General features: G+C 57.2%; 2 protein-coding genes across 2 annotated transcripts; both read right to left on the bottom strand.

Moving 5' to 3' along the window:
• Positions 1–127: 127 nt before the first annotated feature.
• On the bottom strand, positions 128–3,944 carry ZACN (zinc activated ion channel). The gene is made up of 9 exons (XM_032429842.1): positions 3,848–3,944; positions 3,639–3,763; positions 3,451–3,495; positions 3,199–3,305; positions 2,804–2,973; positions 1,937–2,061; positions 1,599–1,809; positions 1,338–1,502; positions 128–889 (listed from the first exon to the last, which is right to left on the bottom strand). Exons 1-9 carry the CDS (start codon positions 3,942–3,944, stop codon positions 705–707), a joined length of 1,230 nt encoding a protein of 409 aa, XP_032285733.1. The 3' UTR covers positions 128–704.
• A 1,287-nt stretch (positions 3,945–5,231) lies between these two features.
• On the bottom strand, positions 5,232–7,684 carry GALR2 (galanin receptor 2). Its single transcript, XM_032429978.1, has 2 exons — positions 7,317–7,684; positions 5,232–6,027 (listed from the first exon to the last, which is right to left on the bottom strand). The coding sequence occupies exons 1-2, from the start codon at positions 7,682–7,684 to the stop codon at positions 5,232–5,234; spliced, it is 1,164 nt and encodes a 387-aa protein (XP_032285869.1).
• Positions 7,685–12,889: the final 5,205 nt, after the last annotated feature.

Raw genomic sequence — 12,889 nt, 5'->3', positions numbered from 1 at the left:
GGGAGGGTAAACAGCCCACCTCCGGCCCAGTTCAGAGCTGGGGGTGGAGAAAGCCCCCTCTAGCCCAGAAACGTGGGCAGGGCCCAGAGGGGCAGGCCACAGTACAGCCAGAGGGCATGGACAAAAAGCAAGTAGGATTGACCCGCTCATGGATTTAGTGTGGAAAATGTATTCCCCATCACCCACGGTCCTGAAAATCGGGGGTGTTCTACCTCCCAGGCATCCCCTACGTGGCTGGAGCAGGAGTGCCCTCTCCCCGCGCCCTCTGGGGTCCAGCACTCTGCAAAAGGAGTTCTGAGAAGCTCTGGCCACCCTGTGTGGCCTGACCCAGGCTCCTGTCTCCCGGTGCCCGGTGCTCCCGGGCCCGAGGCCGAGCAGCAGTAGTCGCAGAAATGGGGACCAGATGACTGGTGCACAGTGGTGGTGACAAGTTCAGGAGCACAGTGGGGCTTGGGTGCAAAGTGGCAGCCCCACCTACTTAGGACAAGAACGAATAGCTGAGCTCAGCGAAGACAGACCCTTGAGGCGCAGGCGCAAGGCCCCAGGGTGATGGGTTTATTTCATGCTCTGCTTGCCTGCTATCAGAAGGGAGAACTCAGAGTGGCCTGGGATCCTCCGGGCTTAGGGAAGAGAGTCGTCCTCCCTCCTCCTCTCTGCAGAGACCCTGTCATGGCCCTCCCTCTGCAGCCCCGGGCCCGGCCCTGTCACAGCCTGGGCTGCCTGCCGTGGGGTATGGCCTTGCCAGGGCCTGGGTCAGACTTGCACGTTGCCCACATCCAGAGTCCGATGAAGAATTGGCTACACACTACCCCCACCACATACACCAGGAAGAAGATGTGGTCAGCAGCCTCAGCCCAGCTCCTTCTTGACCCCTTCACTCCGGGAGCTTCTGCTGGGGGAGGAGGCAGGCAGTGTTTCAGGGCTCACCCAGCATGTTGGCCCAGAGCAGCGGGGTGGGGGGGGCGAGCCCCGGGGGCTGTGAGCCTGTATCTCTCCCTCCCTTAGATTTACAACCCGTGAATGTTGGGGTCTGGCCCACTCCAGGCCATCTTGAGCGAAGAAGCACCCTTATACAGAGGCTCCGAGGGGCATAGCGTTATTTCGGGGAGTTTGAAGTCACCTGGGCCCTTAGGGAAGCTACCCTTGCACCCTGCTCCATACCTGCGACTTCCAAGGACAGACACGGTGGAGCCCAGGGGCAGTGGAGCCGGTCGACGGAATGCATGGAGCCCCTAACCAGCCTGGTGACCCTCAGCCCTACATGGGCAGCCCTGTCGGACCTGCTCCTGGCCTTATTCCTCCCTCTACCCCGGCGCCAGGAAGGGACCCCTGCCCACCTTCAGGATGTGGCCCTGGGTCCCCACGATCCTGCTGCTCCCCTCTCGGGGCTGGGCTGGGGCTGCTCTCGGCGCTGAGGTTGCCCCAGGCCGGCAGCGCGGCCAGCAGCGCGGTCTCCATGGTGCTGACGGACAGCAAGAGCAGCAGCACTGTGAAGTAGTAAACGGGGGGCGGGAGGGGGGGGGGAGGTCAGGGCCGGGTCTGAGCAGAGCACCCCCCCTCCCCCGCCCCCGGGGCCAGGTGAGGGGCGCACAACGTACTGAGCAGCGGGTTGCAGGAGGAGGAGCTGGGCAGGGCCTGCACCAGGGAAGAGTGGAAGACAAAGTAGCCCAGCAGCAGGGTCACCTTGTAGGCCATGCGTTCGGTGGCCCTGAGGGGCAGCAGCCCCCCGCACATGTCAGGCAGCAGCAGCGCCTCCCCAGGTACCAGCAGAGCTATGATGGCCTTCAGCGCTGTGTTCTGCAGGCGCAACTGGAAGGAAAGTCGGGGCTTTGTGGGGGGGGTGCATGGGGGGCTGGGCAGCTGAAAGGTGGCACCATGGCCTCTGACCACAAGCTTCACGCCCCCATCAGCCCTCGTCAGCCACGTTCCAACTCACCGTCACCTGGAAGCAGGGCACCAGGTGCTGGGGTGGGACTTGGGTCTTCAAATCCCGAACTACGTATTCCCTCTTGACGCTCACGATCTCGTTCACTGCACGGGCCCGGAACTCCAGCTCTAGCACTGGAAGGGGGGCAGGGGAGAGTGGGGAAGTAGGAAGGAGGTGCCCCTGGCCCTGACTCTCTCGGGAGTATGCGGCAGGGACAAGCCGGCATCCAGGGCTGATGGAGACTTCTGATGGTGGCTGGGGGCAGACCGGGAGGTGAACGCGCTCTGTGCACGGGCTGGGCAACACCCCACGTTCTCTCCAGCCAGGGGAAGGGCCTTCTCAGATTCAGAGGTGAATTTTCATTGTAAAACTAAATGCACTTGGCCCCACTTCTTGGAGGGGGACGTGGTCTGGATTCATCACTCAGGATATCCTCTCGCACCTGCAATATTAGCCTCAGGGCGGGCAGCAGCTTTAGTATTTCCCAGGGGGGAGGGGTGTGAGGCAAGGGTGGGGGTTCTGGGGCAAGCTGGACATCACCCGTGGGTCTGTGGGATATTTACTGGGTGGCTGCAGCAACTTTGGCCTCTAGGCTTGACAAAAGCAGCCCAGACACTGCAGTTTGGACCTGGCTGTTGAGGGCAGCTGCGGGGCGGGGGGGGGGGGGGGGGGGGGCGGCACGGAGTGGGGGATATTTAGGAGGTGCACATGAGAAGCAGGCTCTGCTCTAGGATCTCTTCAGCTCCCCTAAGCCTGGGGTGGACTGGTGTGAACAGGCTGGCTGCCCCCATGTCAGATGTCCGCTGGAGGCCAGAGGCTCCCCCTCCCCGACCCCACCCCCCACCCCCCACCCCCCAGCTCCTGTCCAGTCAGCACCAGTGTTGCTGAGAGCATAGAAGCTGAGGTTGCAGTCGCTCTGGTCCCTGGGGAAGTGGAGGAGCTCAAAGTCACAGTTGGTCTCCGTGGTGAGGGCCAGGTACAGGTCGACGTGGCCGTCGGGGTCCACTCGGGCCCGTGGGCTCTGGTCCTGCCAGTCCACCCAGAGCCTGTTGGTGGAGGGAGATAGCACAGCAGGAGGCTCGGCCACTTCTCAGAAGGGGGAGGTGGGGGAGACCCCAGCCTAGCCCAGCTGCCCTCTCCTGCCATCCCGGTTCCAGAAGGGTGAGGGGGACACGAGGCAGTGGGATGTGCCTGTGGTCTGGCAGGGCCACCGGGGAGGGGGACAGTCACTAAGGAGGGCCTCCTGTCACAAGAACTCTCGCCTCACTTACGCCTCCTGAATAGTGAGTCCCGGAGTCCAGAGTGAGTCCCAGGGCAGTGTGACTGCATGCTGCGGGTGGACACTTGTGTTCCAGGCCAGACGAGTGTCCAGCCAGGACTGGCAACAAAAAGAAGCCACTAAGCCTCCCGCTCCCATATATATGCAAGCCACTTGGCTTGGCAGTTTCACGAAGACCAGTACTTCTGAGCTGGACGAGGAGAAGTTTCTCCCATCCCACCTTCCCCACCCCCTGGGCTCTCACCAGCCGAAGCAGCAGCATGGAGGACAGTGTGTACCGCAGGACGTCCTGAGGAAGGGGGCAGTGTGTCACCCGGGGGGTGGGCGCTACGGGACAAAAGGCAGGAGCCCCCACCACTGGCTGGGGCTGTCTTGGCCCATCCCCGGCTCAGCACCTGGGCCCTATTCCCTCCGTGGCTGGAGGACACTTACCACGTTAAATACATTGGACACGAACACCTGCACATCCACGAGCAGGGGCGCACTCCCATTGTTCGGAATCTGGATGGTTTCCTGAACCTCCTGGGGCCAGTTGAAGTCGAAGAAGGATGGCCAGGCTGAAGGATGGAGGTCAAGGTCATTTGGGTGGGTGCCCTGGGGTCCAAATCCTAAAGCTTAACGACTTTACACTCTCCACTTACCAACTGTTGGCGAGCGAAATCCACGCCCCTGGACCAAGGGCCCGGTGGTGCTGAGCCTGAGGAAGGCCAAATGGAGCAGCAGAGGCTGCAGGGCCATCATCAGGGGCTGCATGGAAGACTGGATGGAGCAGCAGAGCCTAAACTGCAACCTCAGTTTCAGTTGCTTCTCTGGGGGACTGGGCAGTTAGAGGCAGGTGCTCTGTGCAAGGGCTCTGGGGCCTTGGAGCTGGCATCCCACCCCAGGGTTCTGCAAACACCTGAAGACAAAGCACAGGACCCAGCCCCGCCCACCCTGCACCTGTCTAGGCTTCCCTGTCCCGCTCCATTTCCACCACCTGGAAGTTGCCCCATTCAAAGACTGCCAAGCGGACCAGGCAAGCACACGTCCCCCTCCCGCCCCAACACACACACCTTTCCCCAACTCCATCCTTCCGATCTGGGCAGATGCCATAGGCCTTCCTGTGTTTCTGCAGCGGGTGCTTGCCTGGTTAAGTACTCAAGCCCTTGCCAAAGTGCTCTGCACTCAACATCATGAGATCCGTAAGCCCTTGAGAGTTTTCCTGCATCTCCTCAAACACTGAACTGATTCCATGTAAAAAGCCTTGAAAGGGTCAAGAACTCCAGGAGTTGGGCAAACCCGGGGCAGGGTAGAGGCTAGCTCATGAGCAGAGCTGTAGCATTCCTGCTCCAATACCGGATTCTCAGCCTGCTCCAGCCCAGCGGTGCCTTAGAGCTGCTCCTGGGTGCCCTGGAGGAGGACTGGTGGGGGTGAGGGGCGCCTTTCCTAGCCCAGCAGAAAGGGAGACCTGACCCCAGACAGCTGTAGTGAGGGAAAGAAACCCCAAGGCTGAAAGTGGGTGGGCACGGATTGGTCTGCAGACACTTAGAAGGAGCCCCAGAGAGCTGGGAGCGGGGAGGGACCTGCCACTCATTGGCGCGCGAACGTTACTAGGAACACACATGGTGTCTGCGCCTGGCCATCGACCCACTTATCAAGTGGGCTTAAACGCTCCGCCTGCCTTTGTCGCACGGATAGGTGGCTACTGGTTCGCTGATCTATATATACCCGGTGCCTCTAGATGACCACCTGCACGGAACCTTGGTCGTCCTGCGCTTCCCCATCTCAGGGATTTCCAGGGGAACTTTAACTTGGCTGCCTTCGGTGTGGGCCATCCTCTTGCCCTGTGGATCAGCAAAGCACCTTGCACCCATCCACCCAGAGGCTTCAGCCCACGGAACTTCCTAACCATGAGATATGCCGAGACACAGCGCGTGATTGCGCGTGAAAAGGTTTGGTATTTTATTAACAGATGAAATTCCCTCCCCGATCCCCCGACCTCTGACTCCAATCCTTTAACACCAAAAGCATACTCGCTAAGTGTCCTCAGGTCGCATTAACTGTCGGGATGCCACTGGGAGCATTTTGGTCCCGCCAGGACGGGCCGGGTACCAGGCTCAAGGCCGGGCTGCGGAGTGTCGCCAGCACAGGAGCGGAGGTCCCGGCCGCCTCGCTCACGTGCGTCACGTCGGTGGACTCGCGCTCCAGCACGCTGCTGCCGCGGGTGCCCGGCGCCGAGATGCACACGCGGCCTGAGGCTCTACGTGGGGCGCGGCGTAGCAGACCCGCGCAGATCTTGCGGAAGCCCTTGCGGAAGTGCTTGGAGACCAGCGCGTAGACGATGGGGTTGACACAGGAGTTGGCGTAGGAGACCAGGTGCGAGAGGATGCGCAGCGCGTAGGTGGCGGGCGTGAGCGGGAAGCGGCCGAACCACACGCAGAGGATAAGCGCGTGGTGAGGCATCCAACAGAGGCAGAAGAGCGCAGCCACGATGATGATCATGCGCGTCACCTTGCGCTTGGCGCGCCGGGCGCTGGAGCCGGCGGCCACCGGGTCAACGGTGCGCCAGAGGTAGCGCAGGGTGCGCGCGTAGGTCAGGCCGAGCACCAGCATGGGCAGCAGGTAGCTGAAGACAAAGGTGCAGAGGTCCATGGCGCGGCGACGAGGCGCGCTCCACGCCGGGTGGCACACAGTCAGGTTGGCCAACTGCGACTGGCGGTAGTAACTCAGGTAGGGTCCGGAGAAGAGCAGCGACAGCCCCCAGATGAGCCCGATGGCAGCCAGCGCGTTGCGAGGCGTGCGCAGCTCGCGGGAGTGCAGCGGGTAGCGGATGGCCAGGTACCTGTGGGTCAGGCCAGGAAGGGAGACGGGTGAACGGGTGGCTTCGCGGGGGTAGGGCCAGACCCTTACACCTCGAGCCCCTCACCCTCTCTCGAGGAAGGTCCCTAGCACACGGTGGCACCGCACTCGCCGGGAGCAGCCCAGACATCCTCAGCTGCTTTGAGATGTGGGGCGGGACCGCAGCAGGAAAGGCGCGCGTGCAGGCCACTCATCGGCTCTTCCCGGGACTATGGCCACAGTCACACTCCACCCGGGGAAGGCACCCCAAGGTTGAACCGGCTTTGGGGCTCCGGGAGGCTGTGATTACCCACCAGTGACGGTGCCGGAGAGGTAGGACCCAGGCGCCTTGAGGCCCTAGCAGACAGCCTGGAGACACCGGAAGGTACCGCGAGGGAATTCCTTAGAGAAGCCGACGCTCTATGGGTCTCACCAGCGCTCTCGGAACCGAAACACTCCCGGCTCAGTGGAACTGGGAGGTATATGGGGGAGGTGGCCTCATCTCGCTGCCTGTCCAGGGAAGGTCAGGAGGATGTGGGGGTAGAGGGGGCAGGGGAGATACTGGAGTCGGACCCAGATTTCCTCCCCAGGAATCATCCAGGTGTCCTTCCAAGCTCCAGCGGGGAGGATAGAGGAGACCCTCCGGCGTTCTCCTCTCTCTGGGCCTGGAGGTGGGGGGTGAGGGGCGGGGGTTGGGTCTAGGGACCCTCGGGCGTGTTCGCTTGAACTCTGGCGTGGGCCCTTGCTTAGGACCCAAATTCCGCAGTCCGGACCGGAGTCGACTGCGCCGAGCAAACCGTGGCTTCGAGGCTAGCGAGGTGGAGGCGCCTACGTTTGACGCCAGGAGACAGACCGTTGGCTCCACGCACACCATTACTGGATGGGGAGACTCTGAACAAGTCAGTTCTGAACTCAATCTCATCTGTAAATTGGGCCCAGTATTCCCTCCCGTCCCAGCTTCACAGAAGCACTGAGCTCAAGCGAGAGGAAGCACGCAAAAACGCAGCGGGCTCGGAAACGCCGCGCTTTGTCCGGCGCCGGCGGCGCTGGGGAGCCGAGGTCTGCGGCGTGGAGCCGCGAGGACGCACCTAACGGAGGGACACCGCTCTCCCCTATTCTTACTCCCCCGTCCTTCTCCACTCCAGCTTGCCTTTCACTCTCTCCCGGTCCCTTTGCCTTCTTAGTGTCCTTTTCTACTCTCCGCGCGCCCCTCCTCGAGCCTGGAGTCCCGCTCTCTTCTTCAGCCCCCACCTGGGTGCCTGCCCCCCCGGGGCCGCCGGCGCTCTCGCTCACCTGTCCAGGGAGACGGCGGCCAGCGTGAAGCTGCTGGCGTACATGGTGAGGAAGATGAGGAAGTGCACGGCCTTGCAGAGCAGCGAGCCGAACACCCAGCCGTCCAGGGTGTAGATGGTGGCCTGGAAGGGCACGCAGCACACGATGAAACACAGGTCGGCCACGCCCAGGTTGAGGATAAACAGGTTGGTGGTGCTGACCGCCTGGCCGCCGCGCAGCAGCACGGCCAGCACCAGCGCGTTGCCCACGGTGCCCACCAAGAAGATGAGCGCGAACAGCATGGGCACGATAACGGCCTCGGGCTGCCAGCCGTCCCTGCCGCCCGCCTCACTCGCGTCCTCGGCCCCGGGGCCACCCGAGCCATTCATGGCGCCCCCCCGAACCCGAGGCTGCCCGGGCTCCCGCCGCCGTCTGGGTTCTGGCGAGCGCGCAGCCCCCGCGGCTGCAGCCGCTGCAGCGCCCAGCGCGAGTCGCGGGAGCTGCGGGCGGAGCGAGTCTCGCCTGGCTGGGGCGGGAGGTGGGGGTGCGCCGGGGTCAGGGGGAGGAGCGAGCAGCCGGAGGGGTGGGCTGGGCCCCGCGGCAGGCGGCCGCGCTGGGGGCAGGGCTGTGGGGTGGCCCACCCCGGGGACAGGGGCCGCGCCTGGTGCCCGCTCCCCCGCCCGCCGGCGTCGTCGACGCGCTCCAGCAGCCGGAGCTGGTCTGTGCCGCGCGGTGCGGCGAACGCGGGAGTGGTGGAGGGAGCGACCCCTGGGGCCTGAGTGTGCGCCGCCGAGCCCGGAGCGCCCGCCTGGGACCGCGCACACCTCTCCCGCAGCCTGGCCGGCGCGCCGGGCCTCCCGGAGCTGGCTTGGGGGGGCGTCCTCGGAAGATTCCCGGGCGGCCCCTAAGGGGTGGCGGGGAGGTGACAAGGGGTGGAGGTGGACGGAGGGGCCGCGGCTTTCCTCAGCTGGCGAGGCGGACGGCACTGCCGCGTGCTGCGGGCCTCTTCTGTGTGCCGGTCGCTGTCCTTGGCGTTGGGCCTCCGTTCCTTCAGTACTGTGGGATCGTAGTACTTTCTGGGGGGGCTCTAGTGAGCATGGAATGAGATGTGTGGCCTGAAGCCAGTTAATTGAATCTCAGTGATTCAGATTCCTGTCTCCTCGCCCTAGTCCGATATCCAAAAAGGGAAAACATTAAGGAAATAGCAGAGTCCCAGGAGCATTTTCCTGCATGGCCAGGAGAGTGTCTAGGTTGCAATAAAACTTAAATAATTGTTTCTAATTTTGACAAATTAAGCATCAAGCGCCTGTAACTCGGAATCATTGCTGTTTCTATAGAATGACCCACATCCCCGCTCCCGGTTCAGTGGTTCTGAAAATCACCACCTTCTGCCACTGTAGCTTGATCTCTGCTTCACCTTTCCCTGCCCTGTTCATTGGGTCCCAGTGTGGAACATTCTTGTTCCTCTCCACTCCCCACCCCCCATCCCAGGATTTCAGCCCTAAAGCCCTACTCTTATTCCTTTGGGCAGGGAAACCTTATCCACACCCCTGCCCTACCTGCCTGCCTATTCACCGAATAGAAAGATAACAGCAGTTCATATTTATGAGATGCTTGCCATTCATTTGTTCAGTAAGCATTCATTAAGCACCCACCCCTTTCCAGACATTGTTCTGGGTCCTTAGGATATACCAGTGAGCTCTAGAAAGATCAAGGCTCTCCGTGAACTTCCCTTTAGCAGAGGAGACAGACAATAAACATAACTCAAGTAAGTTATTAACCTATTACAAATTGATAAGTACTTGCAGGAAAAATATATCAGGGTAAGGGAATTGGGAGTACCGTGGTAGTGGTGATGGTGCAATTTATTTTTTTTTAAGATTTTATTTATTTATTAGAGAGAGAGACAGAGAGAGCACAAGCAGGGGAAGCTGCAGGCAGAGTAGGCAGAGGGAGAAGCAGGCTCCCCGCTGAGCAGGGAGCCTGATGCTGGACTCAATCCCAGGACCCCGGGATCATGACCTGAACCGAAAGCAGACATTTAACCGACTGAGCCACCCAGGCGCCCGTGATGGTGCAATTTAAAATACGGTGGCCAGAGGCACTGGGGTAGCTCAGTCGGTTGAGCATCTGACACTTGATTTCAGCTTAGGCCTTGATATCAGGGTGGTGAGTTCAAACCCACACTGGGCTCCACGCTGGCCATTGAGCCTACTTAATAAAATAAATTAAAATAAAATAAAATAAAATAAAATAAATAAAATAAAATAAAATAAAATAAAACAAAACAAAATAAAAAAGGGTGGCCAGGCAGATCTCATTAGGAAGGCGATATTTGAACAAAGACTTGAAGGAGATGAGGGACCTAGAGTAGAAGATATCTAGGGGAAGAGCAATCCAGAGAGAGCAGTCAGTGCAAAGATCCCAAAGCAGGAGTGTGCCTGTGTCCCTAAATAAGGAAGCTCCTATGGCTTGAGTTGATGAATAAGGAGATTGGCAGGAGAAGAGGTGACAGGCATGATATGTACAGATTTTTCCATTGCAAGGAATGTGGCTTCTAGTCTGAGTGAAATGAGGAGCCACTGCAGAGTTTTGACTAGAGGACTAACACCATCTGACTTGCTTTCTAAAAAAAAAAAAAAAATCTTTAGTGAAATATAATTCCCATATCATACAATTTACCCAATGAAAGGGTGCATTTGGTTTTTAATATATTCACAGAGTTATGCAGCCATCACCATAACCAATTTTATTTTATGTTTTAAATATTTTATTTATTCATTTGACACATATATATAGAGAGAGATAGTGAGAGAGCACAAACAGGGGGAGCTGCAGGCAGAGGGAGAAGCAGGCTCCCTGCTGAGCAGGGAGCCTGATGCAGGACTCGATCCCAGGACCCTGGGATCATGACCTGAGCCAAAGGCAGATGCTAACGACCGAGCACCCAAGGCACCCCAGTACTTCATTGCTTTTTATGGCCAAATAATATTCCATTTTATGGTTATACCAATTCTGTTTATCCATTCATTTGTTGACGAACATTTGGGAGACTTTTTTTTTTTTTAAGATTTTATTTATTTACTTTTTTTTTTTTTTTTTTTACAGATTTTATTTGTCAGAGAGCACAAGCAGGGGGAGCAGCCGGCAGAGGGAGAAACAGGCTCCCCGCTGAGCAAAGAGCTATTTTACTTTTTTTAGTTATCTCTACACCCAACATGGGGCTTGCATCCACAGCTCCAAGATCAAGAGTCTCACACTCCACTGACTGAGCCAGCCAGGTGCCCCGAGCCTTATTTCAGGTTTATTTTTAATTGTGGTAAAATACACAAAACATACAATTTACCATCTCGGACATTTTAAAGTCTACGACCCAGTAATATTAAGTATATGCAAAGGCGCCTGGGGGGCTCAGTCGGTTGAGTGTCCAACTCTTGGTTTTGGCTCAGGTCATGATCTCGGGGTCGTGGGACTGAGCCTCCTCCGGCTCCGCACTCTGCAGGGAATCTGCTGGAGATCTCTCTCTCCCTCTGCCCTCCCCCTGCTTGCACTCTCTCTCTCTCTCTATAAATAAATAAATAAATAAATAAATAAATAAATAAATAAATAAAATAAAGTATATTCACATTGTTGTTCAACCAATCTCCAGGACTCTTTAATCCTGCAAAATTGAAACTCTGTATCCATTAAACAATAATGAATATTCCCCATTTCTCCTGCCTCCAGCTCCTGGCAACCACCATCGTACTTTCCATAAATCTGACTACAGTCGATCCCTCATACAAATGGAATCATACCATATTAGTCTTTTTGTGACGGCCTTACTTAATGTAGCACAATATTTTCAAGCTTCAGCCATGTTGGAGCTTGTGTCAGAATTTCCTTCCTTTTTAAGGCTTAATATTCAGGGGCGCCTGGGTGGCTCAGTCGGTTAAGCGGCTGCCTTCGGCTCAGGTCATGATCCCAGGGTCCTGGGATCGAGCCCTGCATCGGGCTCCCTGCTCAGCAGAGTCTGCTTCTCCCTTTCCCTCTGCCTGCCACTCTGCCTACTTGTGCTATCTCCCTGTCAAATAAATAAATTAAAAAAAATCTTTAAGGCTTAATATTATTCCACTGTATGGATATGCCACTTTCTGTTTATCCCTTGAGGGCCACTGGGTTGCTTCTATCTGTTGGTTACTGGGAATAATGCTTCTATGAATGTGAATGTACAAATACCTCTTGGAGACCCTGCTTTCAGTTCTTGTGGATATACACCCAGAAATGGAATTGGCAGATCAAATCATAATTCTTCAATTTTCCAAAGAACGGTCATACTGTTTTTCACAGTGGCTGCGCCATTTTACATTTGCACCAAAAGCACACCAAGGTTCCGATTTCTCCATATCCTCACCAATACATGTTATTATTTTTTTAAACAATAAAATTACTTTCTTTTTTTAATTCTTTTTTTCTATTCTGTTCTTATTCTTTTTCTTCTCCCTCTGCCCCTCCCCCTACTTGTGGGCTCTCTCTCTCTCTCAAATAAATAAAATCTTTAAAAAAAATAGTAACCATCCAAAAATAAATAAAAAATAAATATAGTAATCATCCTAATGGGTGTGAAAGTTGTTTGTGGCTTTGATGTGCATTTCCCTAATGATTAGTGATACTGAGTAGAGACTTTAAATTGCCTCATTTCTTTTTTTTTTTTAAGATTTTATTTATTTGAGAGAGAAAGGGGGCCTGCACAGGCGTGAACACATGAGCAGGGGGGAGGGGCAGAGGGAGAGGGAGAAGCTGACTTCCTGCTGAGTGAGGACTCCATCTCTGACCCTGGCAGATCCCAGGACCCTGAGATCATGACCTGAGCTTAAGGCAGACACTTAACCGACTGAGCCACCAGGTGCCCCTAAATTGCTTCATTTCATCTTCATAAAAACCGTCTTAATTGGTTATCCCCATTTCACAGAGAAGGGAAAAGGTTTAGAGCGAGACCAAGTTCTTCGCCCAACTTCTCCCAACCAGTAAGAGGGGAGCCAGGATTGGAGAAACAGGACTCAGACTCCAGAGCCCACAGTGCCGTATTGCAGAGGAAATATTCAGCCTCCCTCGCCTCAGCACTTCTCCCTCCTGAACTGCTGGACTGCTCGCTCCAAAGTCCAGAGACATACGTCCCCAGCAGTCCCAGAAGTTCCTACACCGGGTCTCAGCTTGCTGACCCCTGACCCCGCCAGCGATTCCTCTGGCCATGGCTTTCTCAGGGTGGGCCCCAGAGGACGGCGCAGAGGCGACTCCCTCACAGGCGGAGTGCTTCATGAGGGTGGCGTGGGTACCGCATCTCCCGAGTATCCAGGGAGGTAGACACCCCGAAACCCCAAGTCCTTAGCCAACCACCCCCGCCCTCTGTGCTTGGGACGTGAGCCGGATCCCCCGTGCAAGGATGCAGGAGGTGGGGGGGGGGGCATCTCCGAGTCCTCCGCCCTCGGTGGACCAGAGGAGGGCTTGCCCCGGAAAGATCTCACTAGCTCCGGTCTCCCCGCGTGAACAAGCCCTCAGCCCCGCCCGCCCCGACTCAGGAACCCGAGCCCACGCGCAGGCGCGCTCCAACAAGT

The sequence above is a fragment of the Phoca vitulina genome, unplaced genomic scaffold (assembly GCF_004348235.1).
Source record: "Phoca vitulina isolate PV1807 unplaced genomic scaffold, GSC_HSeal_1.0 scaffold41, whole genome shotgun sequence".
Classification (NCBI taxonomy): Eukaryota; Metazoa; Chordata; class Mammalia; order Carnivora; family Phocidae; genus Phoca; species Phoca vitulina.
Note: the sequence above shows the minus strand (reverse complement) of the source record. Positions and strands in the feature narration are given on the sequence as shown.

Excerpts from the sequence above, each read along its gene's own strand:
- ZACN (XM_032429842.1), bottom strand. The coding sequence starts at position 3,944 with ATGGCCCTGCAGCCTCTGCTGCTCCATTTGGCCTTCCTCAGGCTCAGC. Across the intron at positions 3,764-3,847 it reads ATTTCGCTCGCCAACAGTTG|CCTGGCCATCCTTCTTCGAC; the intron begins GTAAGTGGAGAG and ends TCCATCCTTCAG. Across the intron at positions 2,062-2,803 it reads CTATGCTCTCAGCAACACTG|TGCTAGAGCTGGAGTTCCGG; the intron begins GTGCTGACTGGA and ends CCCCCCTTCCAG.
- GALR2 (XM_032429978.1), bottom strand. The coding sequence starts at position 7,684 with ATGAATGGCTCGGGTGGCCCCGGGGCCGAGGACGCGAGTGAGGCGGGC. Across the intron at positions 6,028-7,316 it reads GCCGCCGTCTCCCTGGACAG|GTACCTGGCCATCCGCTACC; the intron begins GTGAGCGAGAGC and ends CCTGACCCACAG.